The sequence below is a fragment of the Trachypithecus francoisi genome, unplaced genomic scaffold (genome assembly GCF_009764315.1).
Source record: "Trachypithecus francoisi isolate TF-2019V2 unplaced genomic scaffold, Tfra_2.0 Lachesis_group17, whole genome shotgun sequence".
NCBI classification, from domain to species: domain Eukaryota; kingdom Metazoa; phylum Chordata; class Mammalia; order Primates; family Cercopithecidae; genus Trachypithecus; species Trachypithecus francoisi.
In genome coordinates, this window is record NW_022681462.1 from 36,887,100 (window position 1) to 36,905,891 (window position 18,792).

General features: G+C 52.2%; 4 protein-coding genes across 12 annotated transcripts in view; 2 read left to right on the forward strand and 2 right to left on the reverse strand.

Annotated features, from left to right (window-relative positions):
- Window positions 1-408: 408 nt before the first annotated feature.
- Window positions 409-4,170, forward strand: RNF181 (ring finger protein 181). Of its 7 annotated transcripts, none has more exons than XM_033175318.1 (5): window positions 822-1,495; window positions 2,089-2,231; window positions 2,405-2,514; window positions 2,687-2,761; window positions 3,030-3,166. In XM_033175318.1, the coding sequence occupies exons 1-5, from the start codon at window positions 1,410-1,412 to the stop codon at window positions 3,087-3,089; spliced, it is 474 nt and encodes a 157-aa protein (XP_033031209.1). In that variant the 5' UTR covers window positions 822-1,409; the 3' UTR covers window positions 3,090-3,166. The 7 variants fall into 7 exon arrangements, with proteins under 7 accessions (XP_033031205.1, XP_033031211.1, XP_033031206.1 ...); XM_033175316.1 differs by having other exon boundaries at window positions 917-1,495; window positions 2,101-2,231; window positions 3,011-3,166; XM_033175319.1 differs by having other exon boundaries at window positions 917-1,495; window positions 2,101-2,231.
- Window positions 4,127-8,275, reverse strand: TMEM150A (transmembrane protein 150A). 3 transcript variants are annotated; one of them, XM_033175308.1, is made up of 8 exons: window positions 8,159-8,273; window positions 7,444-7,625; window positions 6,991-7,038; window positions 6,577-6,663; window positions 5,907-5,974; window positions 5,462-5,589; window positions 5,080-5,257; window positions 4,127-4,898 (listed from the first exon to the last, which is right to left on the reverse strand). In XM_033175308.1, the coding sequence occupies exons 2-8, from the start codon at window positions 7,506-7,508 to the stop codon at window positions 4,657-4,659; spliced, it is 816 nt and encodes a 271-aa protein (XP_033031199.1). In that variant the 5' UTR covers window positions 7,509-7,625; window positions 8,159-8,273; the 3' UTR covers window positions 4,127-4,656. The 3 variants fall into 3 exon arrangements, with proteins under 3 accessions (XP_033031199.1, XP_033031200.1, XP_033031201.1); XM_033175309.1 differs by lacking the exon at window positions 6,991-7,038 and having other exon boundaries at window positions 8,159-8,275; XM_033175310.1 differs by lacking the exon at window positions 5,907-5,974 and having other exon boundaries at window positions 8,159-8,249.
- Window positions 8,276-8,340: 65 nt separating this feature from the next.
- USP39 (ubiquitin specific peptidase 39) overlaps window positions 8,341-18,792 on the forward strand; it is a 47,650-nt gene continuing 37,198 nt past the window's right edge. Inside the window, exon 1 of the mRNA XM_033175307.1 lies at window positions 8,341-8,633. The gene's annotated coding sequence lies outside the window, so the exon portion shown is untranslated. The remainder of the gene's footprint in view (window positions 8,634-18,792) is intronic.
- Window positions 10,472-16,945, reverse strand: CUNH2orf68 (chromosome unknown C2orf68 homolog). Its single transcript, XM_033175322.1, has 4 exons — window positions 16,737-16,945; window positions 16,535-16,653; window positions 14,628-14,779; window positions 10,472-14,260 (listed from the first exon to the last, which is right to left on the reverse strand). Exons 1-4 carry the CDS (start codon window positions 16,841-16,843, stop codon window positions 14,138-14,140), a joined length of 501 nt encoding a protein of 166 aa, XP_033031213.1. The 5' UTR covers window positions 16,844-16,945; the 3' UTR covers window positions 10,472-14,137.

The following is an 18,792-nucleotide window of genomic DNA, read 5'->3' on the forward strand; positions in this document are numbered from 1 at the left end:
TTCCCTACTTGATCCAACCCTACACAGACCGGGAGTGTGGGTAAAAGAATACAATGGCCCCCAAACCAGACCCTTGAACCAGTCCTCCCCATCTGAGCCTGTTTCTCTGAGAATGAAATCTATTATTTTTCTGTCATCTTGGGGATGCTTAGAGGACCAATGAGACTGTAGATAGGATGACAAAGAAGAAAGCACTTCAACAAAAAAAAAAATTTTTTTTTTTGAGATGGAATTTTTGCTCTGTTGCCCAGGCTGGAGTGCAATGGCACGATCTCAACTCACTGCAACCTCCACCTCCTGGGTTCAAGCGATTCTCCTGCCTCAGCCTCCTAAGTAGCTGGGAGGACAGGCGCCCGCCACCACGCCCGGCTAATTTTTTATTCTTTTTGTATTTTTAGTAGAGATGGGGTTTGACCATGTTAGCCAGAATGGTCTCGATCTCCTGACCTCGTGATCCGCCCATCTTGGCTTCCCAAAGTGCTGGGATTACAGGCTTGAGCCACCAAGCCTGGCCAAGAGTGCAGTGGTTCTTAAACCTGCTTCACCTGCAGAATTTATACAAGTGCCATTGCCCAGGCCCCACCACAGATCAGTTAAATCAGATTTTTGGAAGGTATCATACACGGGTGTTTCTAAAGCTCCTCCGCGCCCATTCTCTCCTCTGGGAATTCATGTGTAGCCAGGAATGAAAAGGTCTTAGTACAAGCCGCTAGTTTTACAGCAGCTAGGGATAGCAATGGGCTGAAGGTAACAGTCCCATGAGCTGGTTGAGGCCCCAGGTTCTCTGGCAGAGAGAGCTCTCTCTCTCGGTTAGGGAGGCTTGCCCCACCCTTTATTATTATGCCTAACACATAAGAAATGTGCAGGAATTTTTTTTTTCGGGGGTTGGGGAGGAATCAAACGCAAACTCTTGAACCAACTAGAGCGCCGCGGGGCAGAAGTGTCCGGCGGGGATCTGGACAGCGCATCGGGAAGCGCCATGGCCCAACGCTCGCAGGAACCTGAACTCCTGGGCCAGCGCCGCCTTTTCTCGCAGAGGCCTCTAGCATCCGCGCAGTCGAAGCCCTCTGAGCCTCAGGGCAGATTGAGGACCCTAACAGACCAGACATTTGGACGCGACAGCGCCAGAAATTCCAGGGAATTCAGTCTTGGCTCCGATTCCAAAACAAACGTTTCCTCACCAGCCGGATCTCCGTCATTGGCGTTGGTCTCTGGTCACCTGACTTATTCAAGCCAGTGAGAGGGGGCCGAATTAGTACTTCCGCTTTCCGTGAGGTTTAACGAGCCACTATGCCCGTCCCTCGGATACTCTGATTGGCCAGCCTCTCTCAGCTCGTCAGTTTATTGGGCGGCACCGCTAGGCCACTATCGAGCCGGGTCCGAGGGCTGTGTCAGGAGGCTGGACAGCCATGGCGTCCTATTTCGATGAACACGACTGCGAGCCGTCTGACCCCGAGCAGGAGACGCGAACCAACATGCTGCTGGAGCTCGCAAGGTGGGTGCGCGGGGCTTGGGGATGGGGTCCAGCCCGCAGGTTTCTGGGCTGGGGCTGGCTGGAGAAGACGGATTACCAGGGGCAGCGGATTCTGGGGAGGACAGATGAGTAATCTGGAGTTAGTCCGGGCGGCGAGACTGAGGGGTGTGGGGATGAGTATCTTGATAATTTGGGCCGTCCGTTGGGCTAGCCTGGGCAAGGGGATTGCGGGAAAGATTGGAGCTGGAGAGTGGTGGGCGTGGGGGCGGAAGTTGAGGCATGAGGGCGGGGTTGGGGCCGTGTGCTGTGAGTGGGTATATTCATCAGGAATAGTAGGTACTGCTGACTTGGAATCTGGCTCTACCAGGTTATTTAGCGTGGCCTGAGTAACTTCTCTGAGCCTGTTGCCTCATTTGTAAAATGGGAATAAACACTTTACTTGCTGGAACGGTTTGATAGCAGCTGTAAACTTTCCCATCGTGCTTTTTATCTAGTGAGCATCTACTAACTACTAAGGGTAGCTATTATTCCTACTGGGCAGGGTGTTTATTAATGTCCAGTGGATTATGGGGGTCAAAGAAAAAGCATAGGTTTCCTTTGTTCTGACTTTACATCCTCTTCCCCAGGTCACTTTTCAATAGGATGGACTTTGAAGACTTGGGGTTGGTAGTAGATTGGGACCACCACCTGCCTCCACCAGCTGCCAAGAATGTGGTTGAGAACCTCCCCAGGACAGTCATCAGAGGCTCTCAGGCTGGTGAGGACACCAATTCTTTCTGCTATTTGGGCCAGACCCACCCCTACCCCAAGCCAGACTGTGGTCTGGGTCCTTCAGTTTTCCAGGTCAGGTGGGGGCAAGTATCCTTCAGGAGTGGGAGCTTGGGAGGCACAGCCTGTAGCAGCTCTCCTGACCAGCACTCCTTCCTAAAGAGCTCAAGTGCCCCGTGTGTCTTTTGGAATTTGAGGAGGAGGAGACTGCCATTGAGATGCCTTGCCATCACCTTTTCCATTCCAGCTGCATTCTGCCCTGGCTAAACAAGGTACTGCTTCTCTTCTTCCAGCTTTCACCCTGCCCTGGGCCCAGTACTCAAGCTTCTTTCTGTTCATGGACTGCTGGGGGATCGAAGAAGAGTGGCAGCTGGGAGCAGGGGAGGGTGGTTATCAGCTTATGAAGATCAGACCAAGGCTAGAACACTACTCTACTTTTCTCAGACAAATTCCTGTCCCTTGTGCCGCCATGAGCTGCCCACTGATGACGACACTTATGAGGAGCACAGACGAGATAAGGTAGCGGCTGGTGGTTAAGTGGAGGGGTCGTAATGGACTCCCCCTCAGTCCTGTCCCCACTGCCATCACTTCCCACCTCAGCAGGACTGGGTAGGCCTCAGAATCCCTGGCTCTGGCTGCCTTGTTAGTGACTTTGATTTGTGGTAAAAGCCTCAGCAATGCAGATGCCAGAGGCCTGAAAACAGAGCCAGCCCCATGATAGCTTCCTATCCCCTCACCCATAGGCCTTCAGTTTGGGCCCCTGCCCAGAGTGCCTTCTTTCCTTTAGGCTCGAAAACAGCAGCAGCAACACCGACTGGAGAACCTCCATGGAGCCATGTACACGTGAGGAGGCTGGGGCTGAGTGGTGGCCCTCTGCGTCTTCCTTACTAACCTTGAATCCTCATTAAAGGTTTCTTTACCCACCCTGAGGCTGTATTGATCACAGACCTGGCCAGGGGCTCTGCATCCTCCATCAGGTCTCTACTCCTGTTGAGGAAGGTGATCCTAAACCACAGAAAGCACCAGGCTGCGGTTTTCCTCTCTGCTGGCCCATCTGGACTCATGGCAGTGGTAAAGAACTGGATTACTGCATCAGCCAGGGCTTGGGCCTATGTGTTCATGGTTGGAAGGCAAAATGTGTCAGGGTCTGGTACCCAGTTAATTACTTAAAGCTGATAAACTAGGCCTGGTGCAGTGGCTCACGCATATAATCTCAGCAGTTTGGGAGGCCAAGGCAGGTGGATGACAAGGTCAGGAGTTCGAGACCATCCTGGCTAACATGGTGAAACCCTGTTTCTACTAAAAATACAAATATTAGCTGGGCGTGGTGGCACACACCTGTAATCCCAGCTACCTGGGAGGCTGAGGCAGGATAATTGCTTGAACCTGGGAGGCAGAGTTTGCAGTGAGCTGAGATCATGCCATTGCACTCCAGCCTGAGCAATAAGAGCAAATCTCTGTCTCAAAAAAAAAAAAAAAAGCAGATAAACTAGCCTGCACCCTCCTCCCACTGCAATGTCTAGTTAACTTTGTAATCCCAGAGGTTTTCTTTCTCTCCATTGAGAAAGCCACGTTTAATATTTTAAAGTTGCTCTCTGTACCACCCCCACCTTCCCCCCATGCCTCCTAAGGAATCAAAGTTCAAAGCAGATTCTGAGTGGGGGATGGGTGAGATTATCAGACCAAGGCGGTTCTTTAGATTGCTTAGAGGCCCAGAAGGGTTTCAAGCCCTTTGAAGGGGTATTTGGATGGCACCTGGCATCCTTTGTTTCTGGCAACAGAGTGCACTCAGCACTCTCCTGGGGGGCAAGGGCTTGCCATCCTTGGCTTATGGAAAGCCATCCCGGATCAGGCCCTCCGACTCTCCAGAACAGACTACAAACATGCAAATTAGAATCCTTTTAATATAAAAAAAAAGTACTAAAATACCCACGTGGTTCTGCTGTGTTATTTGCCCTAAAGGAAGTGAGGGGCAGAGTGAAGAATCCCAGTGCAGCTCAGTGGGCCCAGAAATGGGCCTTTCTGTAGGCTAAGGCGTGCCCACTCCACCTCCACCAGACTTCTATCCCCTCTGCTGTTCCCAGCCCCCAATTCCTGCAGCAGGAAACCCCAGTGGTCTGGCTTTGGCACTGGGAGTAGAAGGCACCTGAAGGGCTGGCTGGGTGAGTGAGGACAGGTGACCTTTAAAAACAAAACAACACCGTGGGGTGGGGAAGCAGGTCATGCAGCTATGGCAGCTGGCAGGGCCCACTCCTCTATGGCACAGGTGGACATGGGATGGCCACTTCTCCAGAAGTGAGGAAGCCCAGATCCCAACAGAATACTTTCTCAAAATTGTTTTTGGTACAAAATAAATGCAAAGAAGATATGGGGTGGGGTGCTGCAGAGGCCGGGCCAGCCACCCTCCCCAGACCTTAGATCATAGCGATGTTCTCGGGGGCACAGTTGAGGTGGGTGGAGGTGCTGCTGCTCCCGGAGGACTTGCAGGCCCGGCCAGGGGTAGGCTGCAATGCAGCCACCAGTGTGTCTGAGGAGACTGCCCCAAACTCATAGCTGAAGGTGCCATAGAAAATGAGGATATCGATGACACACACCCACTCACACAGGGCTGCCCCATGTTGCAGCTGAGAACTCTCATGGACAAAGAAGACTCCACCTGAAATGGGGCTAAGGAAATGTTCAGTAGGACATATGGAAACTTGGCAACACCCCTTCTGCAGTCTCAGGCCTCACCTCTCCAAAGGGAGAGGTGTTAGGCCGCCATCCCCCATCCTCTTGGGAGGGAGAAAGGTTGAGCTAGAGGATGAGTTCCCGGCTGCCCCATCCTGAAAGGATACTGAGGACCAGGGTGATAAAGGCGATGACAGCCAGCACACTTCGCAGATAGGCCACAGCCAGGTCCAGTGGGGCGGTGGCTCCTTGGTAGGAGAGAGCACAGTGCAGGCAGACAAAGAGCAGCCCCGCAGGGAAGGCCACACCAGCTCCAACGTAGTGCAGAGACCTGGCATGATCCACCTGGGCCCAGAGAAGGGCCAGTTGGTGATGTGGCCATTGGCCCCACCCCTCCACCCCTCCTTCAGTGAATTTCCTCTCTGCCTCTTCCTTCCTCTCCCTCCTTTCTCATTCCCTCGTTCCAGCCCCAACCTTGAGGTGCCATCCTACAGGCAGCCAGGTCTTGTTAGGTAAAGTTCAAGGTTTGCCGGGGAGAAGGGGAAGCACCTGAAAGTTGCCAACCACCAAGAGGCCCGCGGCGTTGGTGCAGCCCGAGATGAGCGCTGTGGTGTTAACCCAAGAGTGCCGACTCTGCTCCAGGAGCTGCCCGTAGCGCAGGAGGCAGATCAGGGCCACTGGGGGAGGAGAGCACAATTGAGGCCTTCCTCCAGCCTTGGCCCTGCCCAGTGAGCCTGTCAGCTTCCCCCAGACGCTGTGGTGCTCCTGCCCCTCAGAATGGACAGGTGGGTGGTGAACTAGGTTTCCTCAGGCTCCAGCCAGCAGGGTGGCTGTGTGGGAGTCAGCTTTTGGCCTTTAAGGAAGGGGAGAGACGTTGCTTCTACTGCCTCAGCCTTTGGTGGGGAGGGCTGCACAGAGGAAGGGCTTCCTGGGCCTTTCTGTTTTGGGGGCACTGGGCTGGGCAGGCAGGGTCAGGGCTAAGGGTACAACTCACCCATGAAAGCACCCATGTTGCCAATGAGGCTGAAGAGGCAGCTTTCTGGGGGATAGGAGCCGCACTTGCTGCGAGGAGGGGGAAGGACAGAGTAAGAGGGCGGCAGGAGGCCCAGGGGGCCCCCATTCTGGCTCACTGGCTCTCCCCTGGTTCACCTGCACCTGCTCCTTAGCAGGCAGGCCATTGATTCATGTGAAAAGTCAGGGTCCCTCATGAACAACTGGTTCCAGGCTGGGCCCCCAAAGCAGAGCTCGTGTGTGAGAGAGAAGGAAGTGCCCAGGAGTGTTCAGGCAACCCTGACACTCTTTGCTGAGCCCTGCAGCTGGTTTGGCTATCCTTGAGCCAGAACACGGGCTGGGCAATCTGAGGGCTCGAGCTTAAATCCAGGTGCCTCCACTTACTAGCTGTGTAACCTGGATAAGTAAGACTGAGCCTGTTTTCTCACCTATAAAATGGTGAAAACAATAGCTGCCTCACTCCCGGGACGATAAAAGAGACAATGCATATAAAGCTCTCAGCAGAGTGCCTGCCCCATAGTAACTGGCAAGTAGTGTTGTTATGAAGTGGCTCTTAGGATACTTATTATTCCTGAGACCCAAGGACAGCTCTTTGCTTGAGGGTCTGTCTGGGAGGACCTCGGATCTCCCCCTGCCCAATATCTAGGCCTTACCTGATGAGGGGGACATTGTCCAGGGTGCAGCAGGTCTTGGGGCCCCCTTGCTCAGCAGGGTCAGGAGGGCAGGACTCATTGTAGGACCTGGCAGGCAGGACAGGGAGTAGACTGGGGGAAGGGACTGCCCCCAGTCCCTTGGCCTATAGCCTCAGGCCTCAAAGAGGACTCTCTCCCAGACCTCCCCTACAGGGACAGAAGATCACACTCCCCAGTGCTGGCCTGAAGCAGTAACCAAAGGGGCAAAGGGATGGTGGGAAGTGCGTAGGTGGCATGAAGCCATGCCTGGGGACCAATTTCAGAGAAGAGCAGTGAGGCTCAGGGTTGCAGTCTGGCTCGTGGCACCCTTGGGCCCAAGAGGGGACAGAGATGAAGGAAACTTTAGAGCGAGGCTGTCTGCAGAGTCCTTCATACCAGTTCTCCACGGGACATACATGGTGGTTCATCACAGCCATGGCATACCTGTGGGAACAGAACTGTCACCCTGGCCAGCCTTCCTGAGCTCCCCATCAACCCACCCCATGACCCTTCTCTTCAACCTTGATTTCTGGCCTCATTCGGCCTCATTATTGTTCCTAGGGACTCAAGTTGGGGTCCCTGAAGCTTGATGCCATACCAGCACCTGCAGCATGTCCCCCAGCTAGAGGCCCCCTGGAAATTGCCCTGGCTAGAAGTATATTTGTCAGGGCCACCCTGCTGGACAGCAGTTTTGCCAGCTTGTCCCAAGGGGCTGTGTGCCCAGGCACCAGGCCAGGCTTTTGAGACAGCCAGAGTGACCCTGGGTACCACCCTGGAGCCTACAACAGGACAAGGGACTTTGTGTGCGTCATCAAGCGCCTGTTGCCCCCCGCACCCCTCTTTACTCACACAGTCCATATGCCAGTGATGGAGAACGCTGACAGGCTGACAGGCAGGAGGATCCAGGCGGTCATGAGGGAGGGGAGCCAGGGTGGTGGTGGTGTGGGGGGGGAGGACAAGAGGTAGATGGGGAAGTGGGGGCGGACCAGCTACCTTGAGATGTTTCTGCCACAACCATCAGCGGCCCTGGCCTGGTAGAGAGCAAAGTCCAGGAGTGGGTAACTGGCCGGGAAGGGGGAGGGGAAGGGGGTCAACACCTTATCGAGGGCTCCCGTTGGGTCTCTGAGCGTCCAAAGTTTGGGCTGAGCCCAAGGCAGAACGTGGACACCCTCTGGCATTGGGGGCCTCCGCGGTCAACCCAAATGCCACCGGCGTGCTGAGAGACGCAGGCGGACCGTAACATCTGGAAGGGAGTTACCCTCCTTCTGAGGGACCAGGGCTGGGAGACGGGCTGGACAACCGAAGAGGCCACGCCAAGGAGAGGCTGGGTGCTGGCCCAGTGGAGCGGTGGCGAGTCAGCGGCGCGAAGGCAACCACCTGACCATCGGCGCCCTGGGCGAGGGGCAGGTTCAAGCGGAAAGCCCGGCCCGGCCCCCGCTTGCCTGGGCGCGGGGACCCCAACTGGGGCCGGAGCCTGCGGCCAGCGACTCCCCGGGACCCGGGACGCGAGACTTCCCAGGTGATTCCTGGAAGCCCGGAGGAAGGCAGGGAGCCCAGTACGCACCTCCCCGGAACGCCCCGCCGCTGCCGCACCCTGCTCGGCCCCCTCGTGGCGCCGACTCTAGCTGCGGCCCTCGGAGCAGCCCTGAAAGGTTTAAAGGGCCGAGCGGCCCCGCCCCTGGCGGCCCCAGGCCTCGCCGCGCCGCCCGCCGGGACGTGGAGTCCGCACAGCCCCGGCCTCGGCGCCCGCGCCCTGCCCGAGACTACAACTCCCGAGCCCCCGCGCCCGTGTCACGGGGGAAACGTGGGCGGTGTCCCAACTTCGGAGGATCTGGGCGCGGAGGGCTGTGGCGTTAAGACCGCTCTAAAACCAAGATTCCTAGAGGTTTGGTTTAATCGGTTCCTGCGGGGGAAGCGCCAGCAGTTGGGGACCTCGGGGCAGCCTGCATTCCAGCTCTACCTGGGATTGTCGCCGTGCACATGGCTGGAGGAGCGTCTCTCCGCCGCTGCGCATATTTTGCAGGCTGCACCGGCCAACGGTGAGTCCTCTAGGAAGCTTTCTCAACTCGGCGCCCCATGCCTGCCTCTGGCCAGGGCTGCGGTGAGTCCAGAGAAGCAGACACAAAGCCTTGGCTGTTTCTTAAGAAATCCAAGCGCCTGGGATTTGGCTTATGGTTCCTGTGGCTCAGCAAACTCCGGAGGAGGGCTGCTTTCATTAGATACTTTTTGCTTTCCTGCGTGCAAGTACACAGCGTACTAGCCAGAAATCAGTGCCCAAGACGTGTTTCCCTACTGATCAACACGTATTTGAAATAAGGCGGCAGAGATCAGAGGACATCCACACATGTAGGTGTCAGTGTAGAGTAGGTAAGGATTAACATGGCCAGTGTTGGTAAGCAAAGAGGGGAAGGTGAGAGACCCGGAGGATTCTGGGAAAAGGAAACAGGATAGTGTGGGAAAAATTACTGACCAGCTTCACCAAAAACTTACAGGCTATGAGTGTATTCCTGGATGTTCCTTAAATTATTGCAAGGGTGGAAATACTTTCACATATCAGAATTGTGCCTGGCATTCTGTCTCGAAGGCAGTCCCAGCATCTGTTGGAGCCCTTGTGAGATGACACTTGGGCAGATCATCACCTGAATGGTGCACGGGCGCAGGCTGCCAGGTGCGGGGAGCTGAAGTTTGGCAAGACTGATGAGGCAAAAGCTATGTGTAACAACAGGACCCTGTGCTTTAGAAAGGTAGAGCAGAATAAACTGCACAATGACTTGAAGAAGGAAAAACCTTCTTGGACCCAGTGGAAAGTAGAAATGGAAGCAGAAGACCTGTTGGAGAGCCCTTTTTCTTTTGAGACGGAGTTTCACTCGTTGCCCAGGCTGGAATGCAATGGCGCAAATCTCGGCTCACTGCTACCTTTGCCTCCTGGGTTCAAGTGATTCCTGTGCCTCAGCCTCCAGAGTAGCTGGGATTACAGGTGCCTGCCACCATGCCTGGCTAATAGTTTTGTATTTTTAGTAGAGACGGGGTTTCACCATGTTGGCCAGGTTGGTCTCGAACTCCTGACCTCAGGTAATCTGCTCGCTTGGCCTCTCAAAGTGCTGGGATTACAGATGTGAACCACCGCGCCCAGCAGGAGAGCCCTTTCCTTAATCACATCAGGACAAGTAGTTAAAACAGGGCTAAGAAGTATGGCTGTGTAGTGATCACTGTACAAGCACACTTGGCTGAATGAACCAGTGGGGGATAAAATCCAGCCCACCTGCCGCTGGCTATGCTTTGTGCCTCAGGACCAAGGTGTGCTTCCTTGCTAATTGACAGGAACCATCTTCCTGCCCAACTGCATTCCCATTGACTAGGCACCTTATCTGCCCAATGGGGCTGTGAACCCTAATTGGAAGCTTTGCAATTCTTAACACTGTATCTTCTTGAGCTGGGTCTGAGTCCCTATCCAATCAAGATGAAGGCCTGAGAGGACTATTCAAGTTCTAACATGATGTGGGGGCAAGGCATAGTACTCCAGATCCGGGACATGAGGCAGCTTTTGGCTTAATATGACAATCTAATAGTTCCTAAAATAGAATTATCCCAGGATAGAGCTCTGTATGACAGAAGGGCTCTTCATAGGTAGTTGGTAGGGGGAATTGTGTATCATGTACGAAGTAGGACCAGATGTCTTTAAAAAGGCCTTCCAACTCTAATGCTACATGAATCTGTCTAGTTGTTATGTTCCAACAGGGACAGCTCTTAAAATAGTGTGGCAAAGCAAGAGATGAGATTTCCAGTGCTGACTCGGTGGTGGAATGACTTTAGGGCAGGTATTTAACCTCCACTTCCCCGTGTACACAAGTGATTTCACAACTCTTGGCAAAAACAGTGCTGTAAAAATAGTAAGTTTATTTGTTAAAAAAAAATACTGCATTTGAAAAGTACCTTCCTTCTGGGATTTTCAAATAATTTGCACTACATTTTATTCATCTACACATTGGAAATGAGTAAACTGGTGAACATATAGCTTTTTATACATTTAACACAACCAGTGCAAATTCTCCTGGCTCTGAGAAGGCAGAGAAGCCCTTTACTCAGAAGGTCTTCAATTCTAGCATTACTCCAACTCCTAGGGAAATTTCGGGTGGATGCCTATGGCTGTATGACCATCTGATTCCTCATGGACAGGACAGGAATTCAGCAAGGGAGCTTAAAATATTTTAATTGTCAACATTCCATGGTGACTCTCCCCAAAAATCTAGTGGTAGGAAAGTAATCTGTACTTATTCCTCTTTGTGCACACAAAGGCTTCATTTAAATTTGTGAGCCTGCTGGGGATCCATTACCTAGCCATTCAGAGATCCCGTCAAATGCACAGCAGATTGGATACTCCCCATCCCAAAGGGGTTCCTCCCACCTGGATGGGGCCAATCTCAAGTTGACAGTGTCCCTCAGAGTGCATCATGGAGATGGAATGTCCCTTCCAGAGAGACTTTTACACAGGGAAAAGCATTTGTTGGCTGGGCTCCAACTCTCATTTGGTACAAAAAGCTTTACATTCTTTTCCCGTCTTACATTACATTCTTCAAAGACTTCCGTGCTTGCCAGCTGGATACAACTCAAGCTCTAGTGTTTACTCTTGCACAGCCCAAAACCCTTGCAAACCCAGCTTCCTTCTATCAATGACATCACCCATTGTGGCCCAGGAACCACAAAATCTAAAATACAGGCTTAAATTCAGTGAGTGAAGAACATTCCATATTGAATGGGCATGAGATACGCCTATCAGATTGTGTATTTTTTTTTTTTTTTAAGACAGCCAATTACATCGTATCTAGTCAAATGAGCAGATTCTAAAGCAGCCTGCTGGGAAGTTCCACTTAGTCTCATCGGACACTGTTCTTTGGGACATCTGTGGGAAATGTTCTGGCACTTGTTCCTTCATGGGAAACATTAATTTTTGAAAGAAGTAGATGTCTGGAGGCAGGTCTGGTGAATAAGCTGGATAGTACTGCCTTGGACTCCAGCTGAGGGGTGGCAGTAAGCAATGAGGATGGGCTATAAGGCTGTTACCTGGCTAAGGGCCATCCTTGGGCAGGCATTTCAGACACACCTGGAGAAAGGGCAGTAGCATCTCCGATAGGCCAGCTCTGAAGGAAGCTTAGTGCTTAATGCAGTCACACTGCATAAATTAGCTTACAGTGCTCTCTCGAGTGGAAAATATTAATAGTGTATATGCACTTGATAAGCAAAATTCCTCAAGAAAAAAAGTTTAATAGCAAGGAATTTCCATCAGTCCCCTACCTGAGAGGGGTCTTTGTGAGGATTACCACAACAAACACTTAAAAGGATATAATAGGTATTTATTAAATGCTGCCTTGCCTTTTACCTCCTTTTTTTTTTTTTTTTTTTTTGAGACGGAGTCTCACTTTGCTGCCCAGGTTGAAGTGCAGTGGTGTGATGTCGGCTCACTGCAACCTCCGCCTTCTGGGTTCAGGCAATTCTCTTGCCTCAGCCTCCCGAGTAGCTGGGATGGACTATAGGCACATGTCACCATGCCTGCTAATTTTTTGTATTTTTAGTAGAGACGGGGTTTCTCTGTGTTAGCCAGGATGGTCTGGATCTCCTGATTTCATCATCCGCCCACCTCGGCCTCCCTACCTCTTCCTTTACTTAACAAGAATGGGGTCTAAATTTTCAGGTGCCAAGTCCCCAAACTCCTCTTCTAGCCTTCTGAATTGTGTAATAAAACCAGGAAACAGGTGATCCAGCTGAGAAGACAGACCTCAAAAGTATTTCCAGACTAAAAAGCCAAAGACTTCCAGTGAAATCCTATGTTCCAAGTCATCAGATCAGTTTAAGGACTGGAAGACTAAAATGACTGACTGGTTCTCTGACCAGGAAGAACAGGGTGGAGTTTGGGAGAGCTTCCTTGACCCAGGAGGCTTTGGAGGGTAGTTAACATTAGAAGTCAAAAGGCCCTTCTAGCCCAGTTGCCTAAGTAGAGGAAAAACCCTTTCTCCTTTAAAAGGAGAACTGAGCCCACGATTGGCAAGTTTAAGGCACTTAACCTTGACCAGTTCTGTAGGTCTGGAGCATTCTGGTCCCTGGCTGCTTGCACTACCAGGCCCTTCTCACTTATCCACCTGACTTACTGCCCCAGCATTCCTTTGGCATTGCGAGCTGTGACTTGCCACATTTTAATGACATGATTGAAGTAGCTACCTTGCAGGATAGATTTTCTGGGGTATAGGGAACAAACCAACAGTGCCATCAGGTGTCTTAACACCCGGATGTGGAGAAACCCCTGGGGCAAGGGGCTGTGGTTTCAGGAAATCTCAGTTCTCAAAGGCTTAAAGCCACATTTCAAGGCACTGAGGTTAGGCTGATGTGCTGGAAAACAAGTGCCTTGGAACTTCCGTACTGGAGAGGGAGGATGTCTTGTGGAATTCAGACGTTAAGCCTAACCCTGCATTAGAAAAAATGTTCACTGGGTGAGAGCAGTGGTATTCCTGGGGATCTTTATGGTAAGGATCTGAGTTATATACTCCTGGGAGGTAGGAAAGAAGGTCTCATTTCATTCCCTCTGGCGTGTTGTCAATCAGGCAATTATTGCTAAAATTGACTTTCCCTTTGTAGGTATGTTCAGAACTGTTAAGTCACAACTTGAGAGTGAGTTCCCACTTGTTTTGATAATTCCCTTTTAGTCTGAGCAGAGGACAGTCTGTTCACAGCTAGGAATGAAGCTGAAAGTTGGAATTCTGTAGCCCTGGCCAAGGCAGGTTTTGCTGTAAGAAATCTTTGCAGTTTAGCACCAACATCTTCCTGGGTTTGCTATCTAGACAGTGCAAAGCAGTGGAACATGCGAGAAACGAAAAAGCCATGGAAAGGGAGGGAGACATGCTTGCAAATAGGCCTCAAAAATGGAGGTCTCCCACTTTATTGGTATCAGAATTACTTGCAGAGTTTTTTAGAAGGATAGATCCCTAGACCTCCCCACCTCCAAAGTCCTGAGCAGCTGGAGGTACACAGTCATGTTGGAGGGGGAGGAGAACTGATGGATTCTACCTGAGGCAAAAAGATGAGGGAAAGGAACAAAGAAAAAGGGCTGAAAAAAGGTCTATGAATACATGGGTGGAAATGAGCAAAAGCACAGAAGAACCATAAAATAACAAACATGGTTCATGGAGCTGAGTGGAACAGCAGCAGCAGGCATATGACCTCGGTGAGAAAGCACCATGTTAGCACAAGGCTTCATAAATTCTGGTTCTCCCTGGAGTCTCTGCTTCTAGAACACCACATTAGCCACACAAAATTCTCAAAAAAAAAAAAAAAAAAAAAAAATCCAGAATATCAGGCTGGGTAAATGGGTCAACATATAAGAAAGAATGACTGCAAGGCAGGCCAGGTGTAGTCCTGCAACACCCTATGGATGCAACAGCTCTGGGGGTCTCAAGATCAGACAAACTGGTCCTGGTACCCCCACACTAAATTTCCTGGGCAGAATTCTTCCGAGTGCAGTGAATCCAGCCTGGAGAGAACGCCTTCAACATGGTCAGTGTCGGCTCTGGCGCTTTGCAATCTCCTCCTGGATACGCAACTTGAGGGCTTCTCGCATGGGTGGATCCAGAGGCGTGTGTGCCGACACCTCCTCACTCACCTTTCCTGGGTCATCGCCCTACATGGAGGAAGAGTCAGGAGGCTCAGGGCCTGGCTTCTTCCAGAAAGGTGACCTGCCCTGTCCCTAAACACTCTCACAGAACTCCGTTTAGCTCAAGGCTTTTTGCCAGCACCTGTCATTTCCCAGATGTCCCCTGTAATAGTGATTCTCCACTGGGGGCCAAGAGCCCTCCGTGTTCCCCTACTGAGAATCACTGTGAGATGGGAGTGAGTTGTGCTCAAAAGCACTGCCCGCCAGGCCTAGGTTCACATACGGAGCAGACACTTCCCACTGGAGGTCCTGAGGAAAACAGGGCTCAGGGTCTGACAGTGATTACTACCATAGCCCAGGACCTTCACGCTGCAGCTGTTTCCACCAGGCGTACCTGATACACGATAACTGATGTGACCTCTCCACTGTCTGCCTCGTATTCTAAGCGGAAGAGCTGATGGCCAGAGTGCTCCAGCTCAGAGCCTCCACTACTGCTGCTTTCACCGGACTCCTCATAGTCTGGGTTGCGTGGGTAGGCAGAGATATCTGGAAGGATGAACCACAGTAAGAAAGAAGAGGGGGATGCTGCTGAAGGCCCTGCCCATAGAGATGCTGCAGGAAAATATACGGTTAACAAAGCCCCAGTCTTCTTTTTTTGAGATGAAGTCTCACTCTGTCACCCAGGCTAAAGTGCAGTGGTGCGATCTCGGCCCACTGCAATCTCCGCTCTGGGGTTCAGGCGCTTCTCTTGACTCAGCCTCCCGAGTGGCTAGGGTTACAGGCAAGTGCCACCACGTCCAGCTAATTTTTGTATTTTTAGTAGAGATGGGGTTTCACCATGTTGGCCAGGCTGGTCTTGAACTCCTGACCTCAAGTGATCAGCCCACCTTGGCCTCCCAAAGTGCTGGGATTACAGGCGTGCGCCACTGCGCCCAGCTGCCCCAATCTTCTTATGGGTCTAGTGTAAGTGGGTTTATTTTTTGAGATGAGTCTTGCCCTGTCGCCCAGGCTGGAGTACAGTGGCTACATCTCGGCTCCCTGCAACCTCCGCCTCCCAGGTTTAAGTGATTCTCCTTCCTCAGCCTCCCGAGTAGCTGGGATTACAGCCGCCTGCCACCATGCCTGGCCAATTTTTGTATTTTTAGTAGAGATGGGGTTTCACCATGTTGTCCAGGCTAATTTCAAACTCCTGGCCTCAAGGGATCCGCCCACCTGGGCCTCCCAAACTGCTAGGATTACAGGCATGAACCACCATGCCCGGCCCAGTGTAAGTGTTTGGTGTGCTGCCAGTCAAGAACTTATTTACCTTTGCATCCCTGCCCTGAGGCCAGCACAGTCCTGTCACACAGTAGGTACATAATGCACATTTGTTTAGCAAAAAGTACTGGAAAGCAGAAGGGTGGATAGAGCTCTGCCTGGGTTCAAATCTAGGCTTTGCCATTTACTAGCTGAGATCTTGGGCAAGTTGTTTAACCTCTCTGTGCCTGTTTCTTGACTGTGAAACAGATATAAGCGTTTTTATGAGGTTGTATAAAGACTCAATGAATTAATATACATAAGATCTAAAAGCACTTTAAGTAATGCTTAACAAAGGTAGGGTGTGGTGGCACACACCTATAATCCCACCACTTTGGGAGGCCGATGCAGACAGGTCATCTGAGCTCAGGAGTTCGAGATCAGCCTGGGCAACGTGGTGGAAACCCCTTCTCTACAAAAAATACCAAAATTAACTGGGTGTGGTGGCACACGCCTGGGGTCCCAGGTACTCGGGAGGCTAAGGCTGCAGTGAGATCGCACCATTGCACTCCAGCCTGGGCGACAGAGACCTAGTCTCAAAAATAAAATAAAAACTTAAAAAAAGAAGTAATAATGCTTAATAAAAATTAAGTGTCGTATGTTCACCATTGTGATCTCTAGGTAGCAGGGAAGCTGGGGAAAGGCCATTTACTGGGTTCATTCCACAATTATGTGCTGGTCGCTCATCGCTGTGCCAGACTTTTTCTTTGCTAGGTAGCGGAGCACCTTACTAAAATACAGCACGGTGGGGCAAACCGGCAGATAAACGTCTTGCAGGCTCCTGGATACTCTCTGCGACAGCGATGCTTAACTGGGGGCTTGTGAATCGTCCCACTTTTGGGGAGAATCATTCAGCGGAGATTTGGGAGCGTTGAGGTTGAGGTTCCGGGAAGAGATGAGGTGAGCTGAACCTTAGGAGTAAGAAGTGGTTTTTCCCTACAGAGAAGGGGAGTGCGTTGCAGGAAGAGCGCGCGGGCTGGAGACAGGCGGGGCGGGCGGCCTCACCTCGGTGTCGCGGCAGGTACACCTGCAGGTCTGGCTTGCGGGGCCGCGTCGGCGCGGGCGTGTGCCGCCTCCTCACCTTCTCCTTGGCCGCCTGCTTCACCTTCTTGTCATAGTCGTCCCTGCGGGGAGCCGAGCGGGAGTCAGGGACTGTCGGGCCAGGCCAGGCCAGGAGTGGCGGCGACAGCGCAGGGCGGGGCGGTACCGAGCGATCTGGTTCCGTCGTATATGGTGCACGAAGCCATGGTTCATGTCCAGCCGCCCGCCAGGCTTGCAGCAGTGTCCCGACCGGGGATGCGGCCCCGCCTCCATCCGCAGCCGGGGGGCGCAGAGTCGCCGCCGCCTCGACTGACCCAACAACAGCCACCCGCCCACAGATGTCCGCGCCGCCCCTCACTCAGCTTCCGGCCCCGCATCCTGACTTCCGGTCTGGGAGGCCCTGCCTGGCCAAGCGATGCGGCGCGCGGAGTTTTCGGGGTCTGGTCGGGTCGGGTGGAGCAGGGTACGCTTGAGTTCTACCGCCCGAACCTCTAGAGGGCTTTTGGTTTTGCTTCGTTTTTGTTTTTTCGTAACACATCAATAGGAAACAAGGACTTCGGCTTACAGCTGATACCAGAACATTCAGCAAAATGCAAATCATCTATTAACACAACTCGATGCTTACGGCGGTGCCTTCCCGTCTTTCTTTCTGGTAATAGGATACTGTGCAATCCATCACCATCTGCGTGACTTTGGCTTACCGTGTAACCTTGCCACGCCTCAGTTTCCTCATTAGTAAATGGGAACACCTAGAGCACCTACCGCAAATAGATTGTGAGGCCTTGAAATGCTCAGGCAGTTCACACAGCGGCGGCCAGGCCGCAGGCTCGACGAAGGCTCTCCTGGCCTGGCTTGCCTTGTATCCTCCGCACCGACGGCTTAACTGTCCCCGCGGGATGACCCAGGGTTTTTGAGGGACCTACGGGTGTATTATTTTCTTGTTTACTTAGTTTTCCTTTTGTTTTTTTTGAGAAGGAGTCTTCACTCTGTTGCTCAGGCTGGAGTGCATTGGCGCGATCTCGGCCCACTGCAACCTCCGCCTCCCGGATTCAAGCGATTCTCCTGCTTCAGCCTCCGGAGTAGCCCGTGCCTCCAGGCCTGGCTAATTTTTGTATTTTTAGTAGAGATGAGGGTTCACCATGTTGGCCAGGCTGGTCTCGAACTCCTGACCTCAGGTGATCCGCCTGCCTCGGCCTCCCAAAGTGTTGGAATTGTAGGCATGAGCCACCGCGCTCAGCCCTTTTTTTTTCTATTTTTTTTCTGACCACTGGGTTCACGTCACAGCGTGTAAAATTCTCAAGTCCTTTTACAAAAGTCAAAATCAGGAATTCATGATTAGGACAGGGACAAACGGCTGGGTGTGGGGGCTCATGCCTGTAATTCCAAAACTTTGGGATGCCGAAGTGGGAGTATGGCTGGAGCCAGAAATTTGAGACCAGCCTGGGCAACACAGTGAGACATCCTCTCTATGAGAAAAAAATACATTTAAAAAGAAAGAAAGAAAGAGCCGGGTGCGGTGGCTCACGCCTGTAATCCCAGCACTTTCGGAGGCTCAGGCGGTCGGATCACGAGGTCAGGAGTTTGAGACTAGCCTGGCTGAAATGGCGAAACCCCGTCTCTACTAAAAATATAAAAAATTCGCTGGGCTTGATGGCCGGCGCCTGTAATCCCAGCTACTTGGGAGGCTGAGGCAGGAGAATCGCTTGAACCTGGGAGGCGGAGGTTGCAGTGAGCTGAGATGGAGCCACTGCAGTCCAACCTCCATCTCAAACACACACACACACACACACACACACACCACACACACACACACACACAAAACAAAAAACAGGGACCAATGGTGGTCCAGCCACACGATGGAGTATTACTGAGCAATCCAAGGGAAGCTCTGTAGCTCACCAACGTAGATGGATCATAAAGTAAATATGCCCAGTGAAAGAGGCCAGGGACTCTGTATGATTCCATTTATAGAAGACTCTAGGCGGCCGGGCGCGGTGGCTCAAGCCTGTAATCCCAGCACTTTGGGAGGCCGAGGCGGGTGGATCACGAGGTCAGGAGATCAAGACCATCCTGGCTAACTTGGTGAAACCCCGTCTCTACTTAAAAAAATACAAAAAACTAGCCGGGCGTGGTGGCGGGCGCCTGTAGTCCCAGCTACTCGGAGGCTGAGGCGGGAGAATGGGGTGAACCTGGGAGGCGGAGCTTGCAGTGAGCAGAGATCT

Excerpts from the sequence above, each read along its gene's own strand:
- TMEM150A (XM_033175308.1), bottom strand. The coding sequence starts at position 7,508 with ATGACCGCCTGGATCCTCCTGCCTGTCAGCCTGTCAGCGTTCTCCATC. Across the intron at positions 6,664-6,990 it reads GTATGTCCCGTGGAGAACTG|GTCCTACAATGAGTCCTGCC; the intron begins GTATGAAGGACT and ends CCTGCCTGCCAG. Across the intron at positions 5,590-5,906 it reads CAACATGGGTGCTTTCATGG|TGGCCCTGATCTGCCTCCTG; the intron begins GTGAGTTGTACC and ends CTCCTCCCCCAG.
- RNF181 (XM_033175314.1), top strand. The coding sequence starts at position 1,410 with ATGGCGTCCTATTTCGATGAACACGACTGCGAGCCGTCTGACCCCGAG. Across the intron at positions 2,232-2,535 it reads CATCAGAGGCTCTCAGGCTG|CTTTCACCCTGCCCTGGGCC; the intron begins GTGAGGACACCA and ends CTCTTCTTCCAG. Across the intron at positions 2,762-3,029 it reads AGGAGCACAGACGAGATAAG|GCTCGAAAACAGCAGCAGCA; the intron begins GTAGCGGCTGGT and ends TCTTTCCTTTAG.
- CUNH2orf68 (XM_033175322.1), bottom strand. The coding sequence starts at position 16,843 with ATGGAGGCGGGGCCGCATCCCCGGTCGGGACACTGCTGCAAGCCTGGC. Across the intron at positions 14,780-16,534 it reads GTACCTGCCGCGACACCGAG|ATATCTCTGCCTACCCACGC; the intron begins GTGAGGCCGCCC and ends TCATCCTTCCAG. Across the intron at positions 14,261-14,627 it reads CATCAGTTATCGTGTATCAG|GGCGATGACCCAGGAAAGGT; the intron begins GTACGCCTGGTG and ends TCCTCCATGTAG.